General features: G+C 41.3%; 1 protein-coding gene across 1 annotated transcript in view; it reads right to left on the reverse strand.

Annotated features, from left to right (window-relative positions):
• The window catches only part of LOC131290622 (uncharacterized), a 101,293-nt gene that overhangs the window by 16,649 nt on the left and 64,383 nt on the right, over positions 1-20,261 (reverse strand). Inside the window, exons 2-6 of the mRNA XM_058319785.1 lie at positions 6,486-6,595; positions 6,167-6,262; positions 1,422-1,557; positions 1,157-1,290; positions 237-408 (exon numbers count right to left, since the gene is read on the reverse strand). Of these exons, the coding sequence (XP_058175768.1) occupies positions 237-408; positions 1,157-1,290; positions 1,422-1,557; positions 6,167-6,262; positions 6,486-6,595 (648 nt within the window). The remainder of the gene's footprint in view (positions 1-236; positions 409-1,156; positions 1,291-1,421; positions 1,558-6,166; positions 6,263-6,485; positions 6,596-20,261) is intronic.

A 20,261-nucleotide genomic window follows, 5' to 3' on the forward strand; every position in this document is an offset into this window, starting at 1 on the left:
GATGTTATAAAGACATTCTACCGTACACATCAGCCTCATCAGCAACAGTCGAGTTGCTCGTCACGCTAAAGGTTAACCTTTAGGCGATTGCTGTTGACTGCGTTGCGAAGGAAAATAGACCGAGCCGAAACTTATGGCACCGTGTGGAAAAAAAAACACACGCTTCCCTTTACCCCATCCCCCCGGGTGTGGCAGGGTGCGGGAGGATAATCTATCTATATACGTTTCCGTCTTACCTTTCGTGCGCTGCTTCAGCTCCTTCAAGCTGCCGCTGCCGCTCGAACCGCTCCCGGAACCGATGACCTTCCCATGGTAAACGGTCGACTGCTGTCCAGTGGTTTGCTGTGTCTTCGCGCGATGGCTATTCTTTGAATTATGATGTAACTGCCGAACATGGACGTCATCCACCTGCGTACGTCCGTACATGCGTGCGTCGGATTTTTGTCATGCCACGTACGGTGAAGAAAGAATCGGAAAAAGAGAGAAACGGTGATATTTAAACAAAGGGGAAAAGAACATACAAGATAGTCGAATGATTCCACCCTGGGAACCGAATGAGAATTAATGGTTATACTAGCATACTTCCACCCGCTAAACAAACAACCGATAACTAATAATATAGTACGTTAATAATTCAAGGGTGAAAAAAATTTTCAGCACTTCTAACACAATAAGCGTCACTACACAAAATAAAGGATAAAACAGACGAGCTGGCCATGAAAATGGTATACATTGCACAAGAGAAAAATAGGTTTGTACATTCTTCAGCACGCTTGGCACGATTTAAGCTACAAAACGAATGAAGAAGTCTAGATGAAAAAATGAAGAAGTTAGAACACCGTCAAAACATAGTGGATAATTATCAATTCAAGAAGGAACTGTTTTAGTTTTACCCGAAATGCTTTCGATCAATAGAAAATATTGTGATGTTCGATTTTGCCGAAAGAAACATTAGAAAAATAAAATCATCTACTTAACCTCATACAGATAAAAATACTTGTAATAAGAAGATGTTGGCATATTTAACACAAAATAGGACAAACGGAGCTAGATTTCAGTTAGACTTTTCTTATCCTAATCATGATTGCCATTAACTCCTTCCATCTCTCCCGTCGGTCATGCCTCCCCCGGTGGTGGCCGGAAGTGCTATCTTTACCTGCTTGCCATTAATCAGCCATGTAATGTGCGGTGGCGGACGGGCTCTCGACGTGGTGCAGTTCGCAATCAGCATGTCGCCATAGTATAGCTGCTTCTTGGCAAATTCGATCGTCGGTGGTCCCTTTTGTTTAACTGTGTGTGGAGATGACGAAGAAAACCGCACGCAGGCGTGCACATGACACAAACATTACCATCAGCAGCATGATCACGTTTCATGCATGGACAAATTGTGGGTGGCTCGTCTTTTATAGCCACATACTTACGTATCACATGCAGCATTTCGTCGTTCGAAGCCTTGGTGAAGATGGGCGTATCGGTAGATACTTCGCAGTAGTACGTACCGGACGCATCGTAGTCTACGTTCTTCAAGGTCAGCGTCGAAGGAGTAACCTTTTTCCACTGGGGAGCAAGTGTGTGGTTTGCCGGGAAGCGTAATTAGATACCCATTGTGAAAGCAAAAAATAAGAGAGAAACAAACATTCATATACTTTGAAATAGTTCTGTTGATGTAATATGTTTGTCTTAATTATGGTTAAAGGCCCGGCCGGTATAAGAATTGTTAATTTGATACATTTAGTAGTCTTATTCGCAGCCTCATTTAAAATAATATAATAACTTAGTGGTACATAATTAGATACAAATAAAAACATTGATCATCTTCATTGTTACAGTAATGTATGATTCATAATTCACAGTATATTTTAGTTTAATAATAGGGTAGATTAAACTTTTAGTCCTTGTAAGATAACTAGTAAACGTATTTAAAAGGGAATATTAGGATGATTACAGCTCTTGAGATTTCCATTACCCGCAAAAGAAAATCAATTCTTTATTACAGACTGTTAAACATGCCCAATACTAAGCAAAGAATGTGAAACGAAAAATTCTGCTCATAAGTTTCGCGCATAACATGTCATTACAAGTTTTTTCGATAAACAAGACAAGTTTAAAAGCGTTCGGCGTCTCTTTTATCTTCGGAACCAAAACGTCAAACCTGTTTGCGGTACCATTAAACCCATAAGGGCATCGTCAAACTATTGTACAAAATTATGAGAACACCCACTTTTTTTAATTCTCAACATCTCTCTATTGGTCAAAGAAGCTCTGTATTATTTTTCATAGATTACTTGCCTTTTGAACACGAGATTTTCACCTGTTTTGAAGCAGTGGTCATTTTACATAAATAAAATATTGCTGTTTGCTGTTTTTATTGAAGGAAATTCATAGCAACGCAACATAAATTCCAAATAAACAAAACAATCAGACAAGAATGGTACAAGGCACCGTTGGTCATGCTATAGAACCTGACCAATTTGAAGCCGAATCATAATTTTAATCAGTTCTGAAAAATATCAGACATACTAAGCACTTGTTGTGGCTGTTTAAGGATACTTTCACGCGTATGGCATTATGGCAAGGCGACAAAACATTCACGATATAAAACAATAACAAAAAATTTGAAGTTGTCCAGTACCGTATGTCAATTATATCTAATCATCCATACTGTATCAAGGTCACTAGTACCTCAAAGATGAGCAAATTAAGGACAGTTCTCATATGAAAAGGCAAGAAGATAAACGAGAAACAACTTCACATCACGAAGAACTGGGAAAAAGATCAGTGTCGTGCAGAATGTTTGAAACAGAATTGTTTCCAGACGGCCAAGAGGTGTTCAGCAGGATGCAACTACGCTCTCAAAGAAATAAATCTACCATATTGGCGTTCCAAAAAAAAAAAACGTTAAAGAGTAGAGGTGCAAAAGCAATACGCTCTTTGCTTCATATTGCGGCAGGTGGAATTGAATGACACCAACTTCATATTTTAGGGTGAAGTGGGGTTTAATGTCTAATGCATCTGGAAAACCTCGAGTTGTTCCACCTATTCGCAGTGTCAATACTACCATCTGTTGCACTATGTTTTAAAATCACATAATGGTTTACGGCTAGGTAGATGGAACATTCAATCCACAGTTGTTCGTTAAAGTTTTAGACAAAATGAATCATTTAACAGACAAAAGAATTATCATTTAAAGGGGTATTTAAATCACAATCAAAACATGTTTTCGGAATGGAAAACGGCCACAGAATGAGACCGAGTTGGTTTGGGGAGTTGCTGCCACTACATATGTTATACAAATATATAAGAATATACAACAATATTATTATAAGGCAGCTACAGCAAAAGGTTTGGGAAGAAGCATAAGGTTCAATGTTTTAATTCCTTAAATACACTTTTCCACTCTAGGTTCCGACTATGTTATAAAAAACGGTAGCAGTGAGCGATTAGGTGGTAAAAAGAACTTCTTCGCAACATGGTCCCCAGTATTAGATCACCTTATTTGCACACATCACCATTTGCATAGCATTAGAACGTGTTTGATACATGCCGATTCTTTTTGCCCTCTACATGAGTCATCCGTAGATTGCATTTTGTAGGTTGATTAGTAACTTGGAACTCCGGTTTTGTGAGCAGAAAATCCGTGTAGGTATGCGAAACGCACATTATGAACAGGAAAAAAATTGTTTGTGCTGCATATAGGTCAATACAATCTGAAGTTGTGCAAAAATTTGAAAATAAGTGAAGCCCGTAACTGAACCAGGTCATGCGATTGGTCTACCAGTAATACGGTGCTAGTGTGCGAAGGGTGTGGTAGTGTTCGACGAAGTGAAATATATCTTCCGGCCATTTCGAACAGCTCTGCGCCATCGTTCGGCGTTTTTGGTGGTGGTGAGAATTACCTAACCCGTCACGGGCGGGCTGCTCGTGATAGCCGCTAGCCAACTTCCTTCCCTCATGCCATCGGGCGAGCTACAAAATTGGCTAATGGCGGTAAAAGGTGTTGCTACGATGCGACCTCACCGGTTTCATGTCTTCCCATGCCAGTGGCCATCTCGATCCCGGGATGGGGAGACGACGGTTAGAGGGTGGTGCTGAAATACGAACGGATTTTAATGGTCTCCGCGTAATGGTGACGGTAAATGACCATCGGCAAATCGGTTTGGTAGTAGCGCTGGAGGACGAGGGAGACTCGAGCGGCCACCCGGAACAAGATAGGGCATCCTGGCTGGGGTGTTTATTGATATTTTCTGTCCTCTTCCCGGTTTTACTGCTTTTTCCCCCCTATCTTCGGACACCATCATTGCACGGAACGACCATATTCGTTGGCCGGTGGGTAATTAAAGCACCACCACCACAACCAACCACCCCTCCCCTACCACAATCACCGGCGGGCAAATCACATTTTTAATTTGCGCACGAGCGAAGTGAGAACTTAAGCCCTTTTTAAAAGTACCCTAATAGACAATTCTTACGAGCTGATTAAGGACCCCTTGCAATCAACAGATTCATACGCTTTGTTTCTTGAATTGGAGTTTTATCGGCATATTTCAACAAGTGAGTCCATCACAAACGAACTACTACGCAAATTCACTTACAGTTCGTTACGTAATCGTCAGGTGATTGCGTTCAAGGTGGTACCAGTCAGTGAACACATAACTTTTTCCTGTTGCTCTAAACAATGACTCACAAATGACTATGATACAAAAACAAATCGGAAGAGAATTTTTACAACACGGTAACATGTAGAGTCCCGTAAAACCTGGACAAAAAAAAAACGAGGAAACGAGGAAACAGTCAGTTATATACAAGGAAAGCTTTTCTGGTTCAATCCCGAGCATACAATGATAGGTTAGAAAACGTGCTCAACGCAGCCCTAAAATGGCGGTGATATCATCCCAACTTAAAATTTTCGAACAGCATTCGAGCCATCTCACTCTTTTGTTCCGCATTCGTCCTTTCTACCACTCGTACGAGATACGTTTACGATAAGCAGAGAGTGTTTGTGTTACCAATACGGAGCACTAGCCTCATGCACCACACACGTGTTGCTCTGTTCTTTCAGCACCCCTGGGAATTTTCCTTTCCAGTTGTGTCCATCATTCAGAGTTGTGTTTTGTCGGTCTACCGCTTGCGGTCTACCTCTTTGTTGTTCTTGCTTGTTGTTTCATGTTCCTGCTTTTTTTTTTACTATTCACGCAATCAAAACTGGTTCACGATATTGCAATGAAGCTAAATGTGCAAAACAGCGTTCAATTGTGAATAACTCACGCACTTGTAAATCAATAATTCCGATATTGAATAATCAATGAAAAATCAATGGCAAGTAACAAGTTAAAGCTCGTAAATTGAAGCAAGTTACATCAGTTTTACTATTGAGAGGATGCTAGGAGGGAGAGAGGATCTCAGCCATACGCTGTAGCACTAGAAAAGTTAAAAAACCCCTCCATGATATTGATCAAAAATGCGTCTCCTTCGCTAAATTTGTTTTGAATATTTTTTTCGAAATTCACTGCGTTCGGCATCCAAACATCATTGCAAAAGTGACCAAGTTCTAGGCAAGAATTAGTCCGTGTTCTACCGATTATTTACATTTCAGATAAAAACCAAGACTGCTATGCGATATCAGAGAAATATCAATGATTGTTCCCTAGCACTGCAGGTGCAAGACTGATGGAGAAACAATAAAATACGTGGGACAAAGATATAATACATGCAACACACACACAAAAGGCGATGCACACGCAGAGCAGCCAACGGTAACAAAAAAGAATCCATTTCGAACTCTTCTGGTTTATAAGACTTGTATAAGCTGCAACTCTTTCGAGTGTTTCTAGCCGGTTGAGTTGCTGCTAAAAGCTGAACGAAATTGTATAGATTTGGAGATTCATTCTCTTCTTTGTGTTGGTCGTAAAGGGAATCATCGGACATGCTTCCTTATTAAGAGCACTCACATTTGCTGCACTCGCATTTTTGAGATCAGTATAAATATGTTTATTACAACTGCTTTTATTACTTGTGAATAATAGTAGTACAAAGTAGTAACAATCAAAAGTAGTTAAAACCAATTTTAGCCCTTTGTGAGAAATTTAATTTACTTTAATTTAATTCAATTCAAAGTTTCAAATAGAATGTAGCATGGTTTATTGATTATTTTCACTACGATACTTACATCGATTTCTGCTCCCGCTATGCTATAATTTCGATAAAGTGGACTTCTCCCCTTGATGTATTCGAATATTTTACTGCCCTCCTTCAAGAACGTCACCTAAACCAATATATTGGATGAATGTTTTTAGTACAGGGTTTACTGTAAAAATTACGTTATCTATATATTTTGGATAAAAAAAACATAGGAAAAAAACTATGTGGAAGGAACTAGCTTAGTTCGGATTTTAGTACAAAACACTCAACCTCAAAACTCAATCAAACATAATCAAAAGAGGCTGGTGTTGCTAAGATCTATACCTCACGAGTTATTCATACAGTACCTTGTACAGAATGTCGGGTAGGACATCGTTTTCGCAGTAAAGGGCTACCGCACTGCCCCGCTCGACGTACTTTGTCACCACCAGCTGCACGTTCACTGTTGATTGTCCATCTGAAAGAAGCACAAGGAAATTGAAACATCAGCGAGGGCAAATATTAGCAAAAGAAAAACGCCACGACAAAGCCATCACGCGTATCCAACAGTCGTGGTGTTGGTTATCCGATCCTGGAAAAGAGCTACCTCCAGACAAATTCTTCGTTCCTGTTCCAGAGGTGGGATGCAATTGTGCCGATGGTTTCTTATTATTCTGGAAATCAAGCAAGTCTCCGTACTGAATCTCGTAACACATACCTTGATGGCGTCATGTCTACTAGCTGTTGTAGTGAACATTCACTGCCACATGCGATCAAAGAGCTACCTCCAGACAAATTCTTCGTTCCTGTTCCAGAGGCAGGATGCAATTGTGCCGATGTTTTCTTACTCGTCGAGACATCAAGCAAGTGTCCCCGTACTGAATTTCGTAACACATGCCTTGATGGCGTCATGTCTCCTAGCTGCAGTAGTGAACATTCACTGCCACATGCGATCAAAGAGCTACCTCCAGACAAATTCTTCGTTCCTGTTCCAGAGGCAGGATGCAATTGTGCCGATGTTTTCTTACTCGTCGAGACATCAAGCAAGTGTGCCCGTACTGAATGTCGTAACACATGCCTTGATGGCGTCATGTCTACTAGCTGTAGTAGTGAACATTCACCGCCACATGCGATCAAAGAACTACCTCCAGACAAATTCTTCGTTCCTGTTCCAGAGGCAGGATGCAATTGTGCCGATGTTTTCTTACTCGTCGAGACATCAAGCAAGTGTCCCCGTACTGAATTTCGTAACACATGCCTTGATGGCGTCATGTCTCCTAGCTGCAGTAGTGAACATTCACTGCCTCATGCGATCAAAGAGCTACCTCCAGACAAATTCTTCGTTCCTCTTCCAGAGGCGGGATGCAATTGTGCCGATGGTTTCTTATTATTCTGGAAATCAAGCAAGTCCCCGTACTGAATCTCGTAACACATGCCTTGATGGCGTCATGTCTCCTAGCTGCAGTAGTGAACATTCACTGCCATGTGCGATCAAAGAGCTACCTCCAGACAAATTCTTCGTTCCTGTTCCAGAGGCAGGATGCAATTGTGCCGATGTTTTCTGACTCGTCGAGACATCAAGCAAGTGTGCCCGTACTGAATTTCGTAACACATGCCTTGATGGCGTCATGTCTACTAGCTGTAGTAGTGAACATTCACCGCCACATACGATCAAAGAGCTACCTCCAGACAAATTCTTCGTTCCTGTTCCAGAGGCAGGATGCAATTGTGCCGATGTTTTCTGACTCGTCGAGACATCAAGCAAGTGTCCCCGTACTGAATTTCGTAACACATGCCTTGATGGCGTCAAGTCTCCTAGCTGCAGTAGTGAACATTCACTGCCATGTGCGATCAAAGAGCTACCTCCAGACAAATTCTTCGTTCCTGTTCCAGAGGCAGGATGCAATTGTGCCGATGGTTTCTTATTATTCTGGAAATCAAGCAAGTGTCCCCGTACTGAATGTCGTAACACATGCCTTGATGGCGTCATGTCTACTAGCTGTAGTAGTGAACATTCACCGCCACATGCGATCAAAGAACTACCTCCAGACAAATTCTTCGTTCCTGTTCCAGAGGCAGGATGCAATTGTGCCGATGTTTTCTTACTCGTCGAGACATCAAGCAAGTGTCCCCGTACTGAATTTCGTAACACATGCCTTGATGGCGTCATGTCTACTAGCTGTAGTAGTGAACATTCACCGCCACATGCGATCAAAGAACTACCTCCAGACAAATTCTTCGTTCCTGTTCCAGAGGCAGGATGCAATTGTGCCGATGGTTTCTTATTATTCTGGAAATCAAGCAAGTGTCCCCGTACTGAATGTCGTAACACATGCCTTGATGGCGTCATGTCTACTAGCTGTAGTAGTGAACATTCACCGCCACATGCGATCAAAGAACTACCTCCAGACAAATTCTTCGTTCCTGTTCCAGAGGCAGGATGCAATTGTGCCGATGTTTTCTTACTCGTCGAGACATCAAGCAAGTGTCCCCGTACTGAATTTCGTAACACATGCCTTGATGGCGTCATGTCTCCTAGCTGCAGTAGTGAACATTCACTGCCTCATGCGATCAAAGAGCTACCTCCAGACAAATTCTTCGTTCCTCTTCCAGAGGCGGGATGCAATTGTGCCGATGGTTTCTTATTATTCTGGAAATCAAGCAAGTCCCCGTACTGAATCTCGTAACACATGCCTTGATGGCGTCATGTCTCCTAGCTGCAGTAGTGAACATTCACTGCCATGTGCGATCAAAGAGCTACCTCCAGACAAATTCTTCGTTCCTGTTCCAGAGGCAGGATGCAATTGTGCCGATGTTTTCTGACTCGTCGAGACATCAAGCAAGTGTGCCCGTACTGAATTTCGTAACACATGCCTTGATGGCGTCATGTCTACTAGCTGTAGTAGTGAACATTCACCGCCACATACGATCAAAGAGCTACCTCCAGACAAATTCTTCGTTCCTGTTCCAGAGGCAGGATGCAATTGTGCCGATGTTTTCTGACTCGTCGAGACATCAAGCAAGTGTCCCCGTACTGAATTTCGTAACACATGCCTTGATGGCGTCAAGTCTCCTAGCTGCAGTAGTGAACATTCACTGCCATGTGCGATCAAAGAGCTACCTCCAGACAAATTCTTCGTTCCTGTTCCAGAGGCAGGATGCAATTGTGCCGATGTTTTCTTACTCGTCGAGACATCAAGCAAGTGTGCCCGTACTGAATTTCGTAACACATGCCTTGATGGCGTCATGTCTACTAGCTGTAGTAGTGAACATTCACCGCCACATACGATCAAAGAGCTACCTCCAGACAAATTCTTCGTTCCTGTTCCAGAGGCAGGATGCAATTGTGCCGATGTTTTCTTACTCGTCGAGACATCAAGCAAGTGTGCCCGTACTGAATTTCGTAACACATGCCTTGATGGCGTCAAGTCTCCTAGCTGCAGTAGTGAACATTCACTGCCATGTGCGATCAAAGAGCTACCTCCAGACAAATTCTTCGTTCCTGTTCCAGAGGCAGGATGCAATTGTGCCGATGTTTTCTTACTCGTCGAGACATCAAGCAAGTGTGCCCGTACTGAATTTCGTAACACATGCCTTGATGGCGTCATGTCTACTAGCTGTAGTAGTGAACATTCACCGCCACATACGATCAAAGAGCTACCTCCAGACAAATTCTTCGTTCCTGTTCCAGAGGCAGGATGCAATTGTGCCGATGTTTTCTGACTCGTCGAGACATCAAGCAAGTGTCCCCGTACTGAATTTCGTAACACATGCCTTGATGGCGTCATGTCTATTAGCTGTAGTAGTGAACATTAATTGCCACATGCGATCATGGAAAAGAGCTACCTCCAGACAAATTCTTCGTTCCTGTTCCAGAGGCGAGGTGCAATTGTGCCGATGTTTTCTTATTCTTCTGGATATAATTATTTATTGTATTAATTTATTATATTATCATTATGAAAAAACAACATAACCGATTCTTAATGTGCTCTGAGACATGAAATGAATGACGAATGACCGAACGTCAGGAGAAATCTTCTCTTACTTTTATTGCATCGCTCCTTGTAGAATGTTCCGGAAGAGTTTTGGGTTACGGCGTCTCTTTTATAGCTGATCCCTTGTTGAGGCCGTTCCAAGGCACTCGAGCTTAAAGTCAACAATAACTCAGGCAAACTATGAGTGTGCATCAAAACTACAATCGTGAGCAGAAATACTAATGTGATGCAGTTCAATTATATTTCGGAAATTTTAAGAATTGAAATTTGATAAAATGATTCTATAGTGTCATAACGCAATGAAATACACATTGAATTGTGAATTATCTCAATGCTTTGGATTTTAAACTTTTAGGAAACAGCAAATAAATAAAAACTAAACATACATCTGTGCGTTTGTGGATAGGCAGAAGTTGTGACAATGTCATAAAATCAGCGCCGAACAATAAAACAAACCGAGACCTTCAGAAAGCCCAATGGTGGCACTGTATCAACAATATTTACATACTCGTACGCAAACTGTGTCCATTTCAGACCGTGGACCATATTGGACTGCTTGTCACACAATGTGGGGTTGTCCTGGACCTGGATGCCAAAAGATAATTTGAATTTCAGATACAATTGTGCGGGTCCACTGGGTCGACCGTTGCCTTTTGCATTAAGGGATCAATTTTCCCCTTGGCTTCTTGGCACAGGGAGAACGGTTGCGCGCCGCTACCGGCTTTACATAATCCTCCGTTTTTTATCCCAAAATCTTTCGGCACACCAACGGTGCTCGCGACGGCCTCGTTGGGACAAACCATCGAGGCGCACCCTTCCAAGAACCGTGCGGTTTCTAGTCGTAGCCCAAAAAGAATTAAATTCAATTCCGGTGGCAAAATGTTTCCGCGTCGGACATGGTGTTCTTGTTTGCCCATGTACGTGTACGTGTGTACGTATTGTATGTGCGTGTGTGACCGTTTACGACAACCCCAATGTGGTACGGTAATGGATTGGGCGCAGACTAAGCAGTATCTGTCCTGGACGTTTCTGCTGGCTGCCCACACAACGCCCACACAATCCCAGCGTTGTCGAAAAGATAATGCTGCATCCGATGGCTGTGGGAGGAGAATGAGCGGTGAATATGTGTCGTATGATTACGTCGACATTCGAGGCAAACCCCGCAGCAGCACGTGAACAGTGTTTGCTGTTGACACAGCCCTTCGGGAAAGACGTCTATATGCGAGACTGTGGATACAGATGTGTAGCAGCAGCTGAGGTGACCGGTTGGAGTCCCAAAGCTGGGAAGGCGTGCTGTCTGGTCGACCAGCAGAACGTCAATCATTTACATATCTATCTATTATTCATTTACGATTAATGCTATCCGAATGTTTACCGAATGGCGCTGTGCGGACGCTGGACGGTCGGATGAACTATTGGACCGTAATCCTTCAACGCACAGCAAAAATTAGGTAGGTAAACATTCGATAATAAAACTTCAGAATACAACATTGTCGGCTAGACTAATTCAGACCTAGAAGTGTGTATAGCATGAGTGAATCTCTGAAAAATCATTTTTTAAGGAGCTTCTAATTGTTGTTCTCACTATGCATGGCTATCGGAAAGTTTAAACAAACTTAGTAAGTAAGTATAATCGACAGTGTTTTATTCTTTCGGCAGTTCTGGGTCCTAGAACTTTATGTTATAATACACACTCTGTCGAGCTGCTATAAGACCCCCTTTATTTTCACGATTTTCAGTAAAAATATAGGTATATTAGCTCTCTGTGAACAATTTTTTGGTTGAAACCTGCCTAATTTGGTATAATCAATACGGAAATTGATAGCACAACATGGCGTACCAAAACTAATACGATAAAACGTGAAAAGTCCTTCCAATGATTGTCAAGTTGCTATAAGGCCACTTAAATACAATTGGATTTGTGTAGGTAGAGTTAGAGTTTGTGAATCTTTAATATCCTTTTCAAACAGTTTAACACGTTGACTGCCATGTCACCCAAAAGTGGGTGACAGCAAAAATCAGTTCTAAAAAGTTTTTGACCCATAAATAAATGAAAATGCAACATAAAAATTGTAGTAATATTTTATATCAATTCTTTGGGAAACTAAGTTTTTGCTTAGCCTTCAAAAATTGGTGGTTTAATAAATGTTATAACCAAATTATATTGAAAAAGATTGTACTAAAAAAGTGTGCTAAAAACGCTTGGCAGTCAACGTGTTAATGATCTGAATAGTTCGAATTGCAATACATTGATTGGAGTTGACTAGCAAAGATGGTCCACAGATTGCCCAACGTGTTGAAATATGCCCTACTAGTTTTCTATAATATATTTTCATTGAAAATCGTGAAAATTCAGATGGTCTTTATAGCAAAACAGACAGAGTGTATATGTTTTACAATGTGTTGTAACTTATAGCTCCCGTTTTTCTCGTTTTTTATAAAAGGATTGATAAATACAAATTTCTTAAAAGAAAATTCTTCCAAGTAGTAAAAAAAAACCAATGTTTTTGTTTACATTCATATTGTGCTGTTTTTTGAAATTCATAAAAAAATGAATGGGTACTATTATTTATAGATGTTATTGGATACGACGAAAACATAACATCTCAGCATGTTCTAGTCTTGTAAAATCGAATCCGTGATGAAAATTCGCAAAGAAAAACGTTCCTAAAACGAAGGATCACTCATACAACTTGGAATAAACACCATATATACAACAAATAAGATCGATTCGTTCATTTCGTTACTTTCGACTTGAACAACAATTATGCCCTCACTTCGTCTTCCAAAACTCCCACAACCATTACTTCACCCGCTCGGTGAAGCAAGACACATACAGATTGACATTGTAAACCCATGACAGCTGTTTGCAGCTACTGTTGGTAAGCCGGAAAATCACTGTCGGACACGACCGGAACGATGTGGTCCAAGCCCGGAGTAATGGGATACTGGGAGTAGCAAAAGTAAAACGCAGCGAGTGGCCTTCAGGAAAGCCGCACAATCATCTTGTCGCGCCACGGTGCGGGGTTTGCACGGATCAGTGCGTATGAGAGAAAGAAGGTACGAGGTGGCAGCAGAACAAGGAGACAGTTTCCATCAACCATGTTTGTAAAATGATATTTTCATGAGTAGGTATCACTTGGCCACCCATCATCACAAATTGTGAAGCGTTGGTGACGTATGGGGAATATATCTTTCATGTAGTGATGTGCGCTCTGAGTGAGAATGAGTGAGTGATTCGAATCTTAATATTGAATGAACGATTTAAATCCTAACAGATAGTTTTTGTGACTCCCTTTTATTTGAATCCTTAACTGGGATTCGAATCCCAAAAGAATGAACGAGTTGGTAAAAGAGTCGCTAGTCGCCATAGAGATTCGAATCTCAAGTTGTGATTCGAATCCCAAGTTGTGTTTCGAATCCCAAGTTGTGATTCGAATCCCAAGTTGTGATTCGAATCCCAAGTTGTGATTCGAATCCCAGTTTGGGATCACTACATGGGCGACTGGGTTTCGAATCCCATATAGTGATTCCCAAACTGGGATTCGAATCACAACTTGGGATTCGAAACACAACTTGGGATTCGAATCACAACTTGGGATGCGAATCGCAATGGCGACTAGTGACTCTTTTACCCACCCGTTCATTCTTTTGGGATTCGAATCCCAGTTAAGGTTTCAAATCACCTCGAAGGTTAATAAATCATTTTACACGTTTTAAATCACAAAACAGTGACTTAAAGATTCGAATCATCATTATGACTATTCACTCTGATTCAAATCTCTAAAAAGAGTTGTTATTCTCATCACTACTTTCATGAATTGGGTTTGCATACTCTAGTGCGCAAAAAGCAGTGGAATAACTGCTTGCTTTGCCGCTGGGGCTGCGAAAAAGTGTCTGTGTTTGTGAACATGCAGTGGATAGCTTTGTTGTAGAACTAAATTTTGCAAGATGCTAGATTGTTAGGGAGTTCAAGGGCAAAAGATGGTGTCGGACCGTAAAACAACCCCTAAGAAACGGGAACATACGATCGACATCAAGAAAACGGCAAACGAAACACACGCATGTGCTCGGCATCTTCAGCATGCTGTCGTGCTCGATACTCAAGCACCGAAAAGGTCTGTCATCTTCCACCACATGCACATTGGAAATGAATTATTGTATGCCACGTGATGAAGAACGTCTTCGGAACAACGAAGCAGAAAATGAAATAGCTCCAAGAAGATCAAGACCAAGAATGTGGCGTGTAATGCTCGGGCAGGGATGACCCAAATATTATGTAACTGTATGTGTGCATATGCTTTACTGTGTCTTTAAACATGTTTCGCTTTCGATCGCATGCCACACACCATCAGCTCTCCGATAAGCAGATCACGAGAAATGATAGTCACGAGCGCTGGGGGCATTTTCCAACCCATCGATACCGACACTCCGGGCTGGCGAAGCTTGGTCGATGATCGATTCTAAATTACCTCTCGTGCACCACACCTTCAATCGTTTTCCGACGACTCCCGGGATAGGTTTATCTGGTGATACACGTTACGCCTGCCTGTAGAACGCCTGAGTGGAAATCTACAACGACTCTGCAAGCCGTGGAAGCGTTCCCATTTCGCTCTCCGGGGACCAGCCGAGCATTACAAAGGAGCATCGAACCGCACACATCGGCATTATTAGCATTCCCGTACCCTTCCCGGCCTCGATTAATGCGACTCCTGAAACCACGCAACAAGACGGCATCGTTGCTATGCACGTCAACTGCGAGTGGAGCATGTTCCGACACGGAACGAATTTCACCGTAAAAAAGTATCATTATCCCTGCTCGCTGCCTGATACAGGACTCCCATCGCATGCTTAATGAAGCTACAACAGATGAGCTATCATGAGCTCTGTCAATCATCAGAATCTCCTGCCACCATTGGCGGTTATTACAGAGACGCCCTGGTGCTGTTGATGCTAAATACGCTGAAAAGATTCGTAACCTTGTCACATGTGCGAGTTTGTTTATGTCATTTAAAAAGAAATTCGAATAAGCTCAGCTACATGCTTTACTCTGGTGAACTCGGCTTTAACTACTATCAAAACATAACACAGTACATGGCTTTATGTTGATTCTAAATTAAAAACGCATCAAAATGTGTATAACAGACCCATCAAAATGTTTGCAACTTTTGTTGAACCTGTTGTGTCAACTGGATACGTGATAGTAATGAAATGTCAGTTCCATTTGGCTACTTCGAATGACAGTGGCTCGCGAAGTTGGTCGATTCGACCAAAATACACAACGTTAAAGTATTATAAAAGTAAATGATCGGCTTGGTTTGTTTGATCAGAAAGAGTATTGATGTGGCAAATAATTGTGCTGGTGTTTGTATTCAAATTGCAAAGAGTTTTTTTGATGAAGTTATTCCGTTTATTTAAAAGACGTGAATGAATATAGCGTGATTTGTAAAATTATGTAAATTGGATTTAGCGTTTCCCGTTGGTTATGTTTTAAAACCGAAATTTTACCATCGACAGAATAAACAAACTTTTTGGTTTGCTTTCGAAGCGTTCCTAAGAAAGTTTATTTAAATATAATTATACTGAGTCCAGTGCACACTTGGCGTAGTAATTTATTTAAAAACTATCGTACGATTGGAGTTTAATTTTTTACATTTATGTGTGTTTATATTGAAGCACAAAATTGATTACTCTCGCGATGATATACAGTTAATCAATTTTATCTTTGATTTTATGTAATAAAATAATATTATATAAATATAAAATAAAATATTAATGTAATCTACTACATATTTTAGCTTTTTTTTATGTATGAAGTTCTGTGTACACTAAAAACTCGACCAATACTGAACCGTCGCTTCTGAAACTTTGCACACATTAGGTTTAAGTACTGCAGATGTTGTTGAAGGTTTGTTTGATCGCTATTTTTTGATGAAATCATCTCAATTTTACTATTTAAACTAAGTTTTACTAACACAAACAAAACAAGCATGTAAACAAATGTCAAGGTGTATTCAACATAGTAACCCTAAGGTTGATACATTACGGGGAAATTGATGAAATATCGAGCATTTTAAATATGTCGTTATTGTAACTATTAAATTCAAACATATTTTTCAAGTATAATTTAAAACCATAACCATTATTTTCTCAATCCCTTCGTGACCGAGCAACGCCGGGTGCGTCAAGCTAGTAATTAATATTATGATGCATGTAGTTTACCACCTACTAGGCGCCTCCATCATTCCATCCATTGAAGAATTCGCCAAGTGTTGGACAAATTTGAGCTTAAAGAAAGCAAAAGATATTTTCCACGACCGAGGCAAGATTTTAGTGTTTTACGCCTGAGAAACAAACATCAGTAATCAACAAGTAACAGTTCCTTTAAGATTAAAGTTGCTTTATAATTACCAAAACACATCAACTGAACGTTAATGGTCTACAAACTTTTTCAAAAAATTGTTCAGTCCTGGAAGCTGAAGCTGGCATTTGATTCATATGACAAATATAAAAAAAAACCCATCAGGCTTAAGATTCACTTTAAAAGCCTTTGAAAATTAGCTCTTTATCTGTGTTTTTTCATCTAGAAAAACAGAAAAATGCGTCTACGTCTAGAAAAATGTATTTCCTATAATACAGAAACCAAACAAAACAATGACGGGCTTCTTTGTTAACTCATTTTTTGTCAAATGTGTACTATACTGGACACACTTGTTGTGAGACGTTTTCCAACGATACTCTCTCTCTCTCTCTCTCTGAAAGTTTTGGTTTTTAAATCTTTGGGAAGTGTTTGTTGGTTCAGCGTGGTTAATGCACTTGTGACAAATTTCGATTTCTAGTTGTTGCGAACTCCGGTGGACACCTTAACTCTTTCACAAACGGGCCCGTAAGCGTATGGGTATGAGCGCTGGTGTGTTTTTTTCCGTTTTTGCACTCATCTTCGCAAGGCGGCTCACGATGGCAAGAAGTTTTTCCATCAACATCGCCAAAGCGCCACAACAGCACTGTCAATAACTTTCTCGATAAACCCGGTATGCGCCTCTGGTGAGCCTCGAAACGTGAGAAAAAGGCATTTCGGCTTCTTTATGGAACTTTTCCCATCCGGAGCGATGCGCGTTTTCGGTTAATGTCACGAACGTGTGTGTGGTTCATATATATATGTATCGGGTTTTGGGGTGTGTATGTTATATGGTGGCAACGACTCGCGGGTAAAACGACGATGCCGGATGAACCGCATGGGCGAAAGGGGCGACGGAGAGAAGGAAGACATACTGCACAACACCAAGTCCAACAACGCCAAGAGGTTGGCATAAGTCCAACCATACCACCGGTCGCTACCCAGTTCGCTGTTCATCTCAAGTGCATATGTAAAGCAGTCGGCTTGCCTTCCTTCTCACGGATTTTTGTTTTTTTTTTTCGTAACGACGAGGAATATTTCTTCCAAGCCACGCTGCTACAGATGATTTTTCGAATGCCTTACGGTGCGAGCAGCCCCGGGAAAAAAGTTACGCCACGCACACCGTGGGAGCCGCCGGGTGCCGTGTCGTCTACAACGTCGAACGTCAACCCCGTGATCATTTTTATCCACCGCGGGACGCGCGGAAGACAAGTGAACCTTCGCTGGAAAATGAAACCTTGATTCTGTAGAGACGGGGCCTTTCCCATCTTGCTGCTTCTCCCTTTTCCATCGCACTCCTTCCTTGCTTATCCCCTCCCCACCAAAAACAAACATACGTAGGCGGAGGAAAAAGCCTCAGCTGGTTATTGCCGTTGTTTTATTATTTCAGATTTTTCCACCTCACACCTCCAGGAAAGCACTGTATGGCAAACGGTGGCTAGATTCGCGGACGAGCAAGGATGGATGTTTGATAGGGGGGGAAAGTCTGGTTTGAAGCTGAAGAATTCACGGGCCCTCGGGTGGATTAGGATCGCAGCAAACATGTTGGAATGGGGGCGGATGTGCTCTAGCAAAGATGTGATAAACTAAAAATGATAAGATTGCCTTAAGGGCGAAAATATCACCGACGTTGTAAAAAAAAAGGAGGATGGAAACTAAAGTCACTAACAGATTCAACGTACGATATTAAAAACTATTGAAAACTAAAAATATCAAAAGAGAGAGAGAGAGAGAATGAGAGGAATAGAGAGTTTGTGTTTTCAAATTGCAAACTGAATCTACGGAAATAAGAGAACAAACTGGTGAAATCAGCTAACGAAATCTAGCCAGTTCTCTTTCGCAACTTTGACGAACATGTTCAAGACACTGCTTCGATAGTTATGACGAGGCACCGTGAGGTTCGCCTATCCCGTTCTTCTCCATCCTTCTCAACCTTTCAAGACGCATTGTTCTAACAACATTTTTTGGTTTTTTTATTTTTAAATCTGGGTGCGGTTTTTGGCTTCCAGAATAGATCCTGCCATCGTGGTGGACGAAGCGGAATAAAACGCCATTGTGATTCTGAAAACGTACGACTGCTCCAGCCCTCCCTTCCCCCTTCGTTCCGACTTTCCATTGTTTCCTACGCTCTGGTAAGACTTTCCTCCGATTCTGCACGAGAATGTCAGGCAATCGATATGCAGATGGCGACAGCAGAACGGCAGACCAGAGCCAGGGACGATACTCGTATTATGTTTTATGCCAGTGCCTTAGAAAATGTGGTCACCGGTGTTATGTCATTTCGACACCAATTCAGCGCCATTTTTCGGTGATCCCAGCGAAGGAATTTGATTCTTTCAAAGATCCAGCAACACCATCTTCCATCAGCAAAAACACTAACAACGACCGCAGCAGCACTGGCTGTTTACCATTGTTTGGCGGATTTCGCCTTCACGGTCGCCCAGCTCTTCGCAGGTTCATCCATTCATCCTCCAGTTTTATGTATGTATGATGAAATTGCGGTGAGAAAATTGAATCGAACGAACTGAAGGTTAAACAGCACCGACGCAAATCTGTTTGATTTGAAATTGAGATTGCAGATGAAGGATTGCAGCCACAGGTAGCAGGCGAGCGATATAACTGCTTTCCAATATACATATATAACACCATTCAGTCAGATCTATAATATATAAAATTTAACAACTTGTAAGGTGTAAGATTGTACAAGCTCACTTTGCATGCAAGTTTTCTATGCAATCGGTAGTCTGCTGCTGAATTAGGAAAAAAATTCCCAACCAACAGTACCGCAACAGAACAACTGAATTAGCGTCTTCATGGTCGATCCTGACGCGCTTGGTTCTCGATTTGAAGTCACTAACTTACCATGGATGTTAAGTATTTTCAGTTTGTCTACAAATGTGGAACATGAACAAAATACACGATTCTTCAAGTGTTCAAAACACGTACACAACACAACGACAAGTGAACAAGTGACAACTGGACTTGTAATAAAATGTTGAATAAATGTTCTATTTGACTAAAATTTCATATTTTACCTCCTAGAAGATAGCTTTCACATTAAACAATGCATAGTGCCCGTGTAACCGGGCAAATAAGCTAGTATGCTAAAAACTACATGGCGACGAATTTAAATTAATTTTACAGCAGGCAGCTTGAAACCACCACTTTTACATAAGTAATTCCGGTGCTGAAGATGGAATGCTATGATTCGCAAACGATTACTCAAACCAATCTCCTTTGATCACAAACCCAATGTTTTGCAAAACAATTGCGACCCACGTCTTGATAGCTGTCAAAATAAACCACCGAACCAGCGTCTCGATTGCTTTTTTTAAATATTCCATTGAGAAACAAGCAGTTTATATTGGCTGAGAAACATGTCCGGGTTCGTGGTAATAAATAGCATAGCTTTCAAAACAGAGTCAAGACAGTAGTCGCGATTGTAGGGAGTGAAGTTAAAATACGCATGACAGAGAAACAATTGGCAGCGGCAGCAGTCATCTCCATTACAGAAAATAATTGGAAAGTGGTAAATATTGTAACCCAAACATTACGATTTGTTGTTATTTATTACAAAAATGTGTCAACCTGTGTTGTTTCTCTAATATATTTTTATAATGAAAACACCTAAGAGAATATATAGATTCTTTTTGCGTGACTGGTATTACCGTACGTACGTACGAAAGAATTCTTACAATACAGACATTTAAGGCACGCTGCTGTAACGCTAATCGTTTTTATAATGCTCAGGA

Source organism: Anopheles ziemanni, chromosome X (assembly GCF_943734765.1).
Source record: "Anopheles ziemanni chromosome X, idAnoZiCoDA_A2_x.2, whole genome shotgun sequence".
Lineage (NCBI taxonomy): Eukaryota > Metazoa > Arthropoda > Insecta > Diptera > Culicidae > Anopheles > Anopheles ziemanni.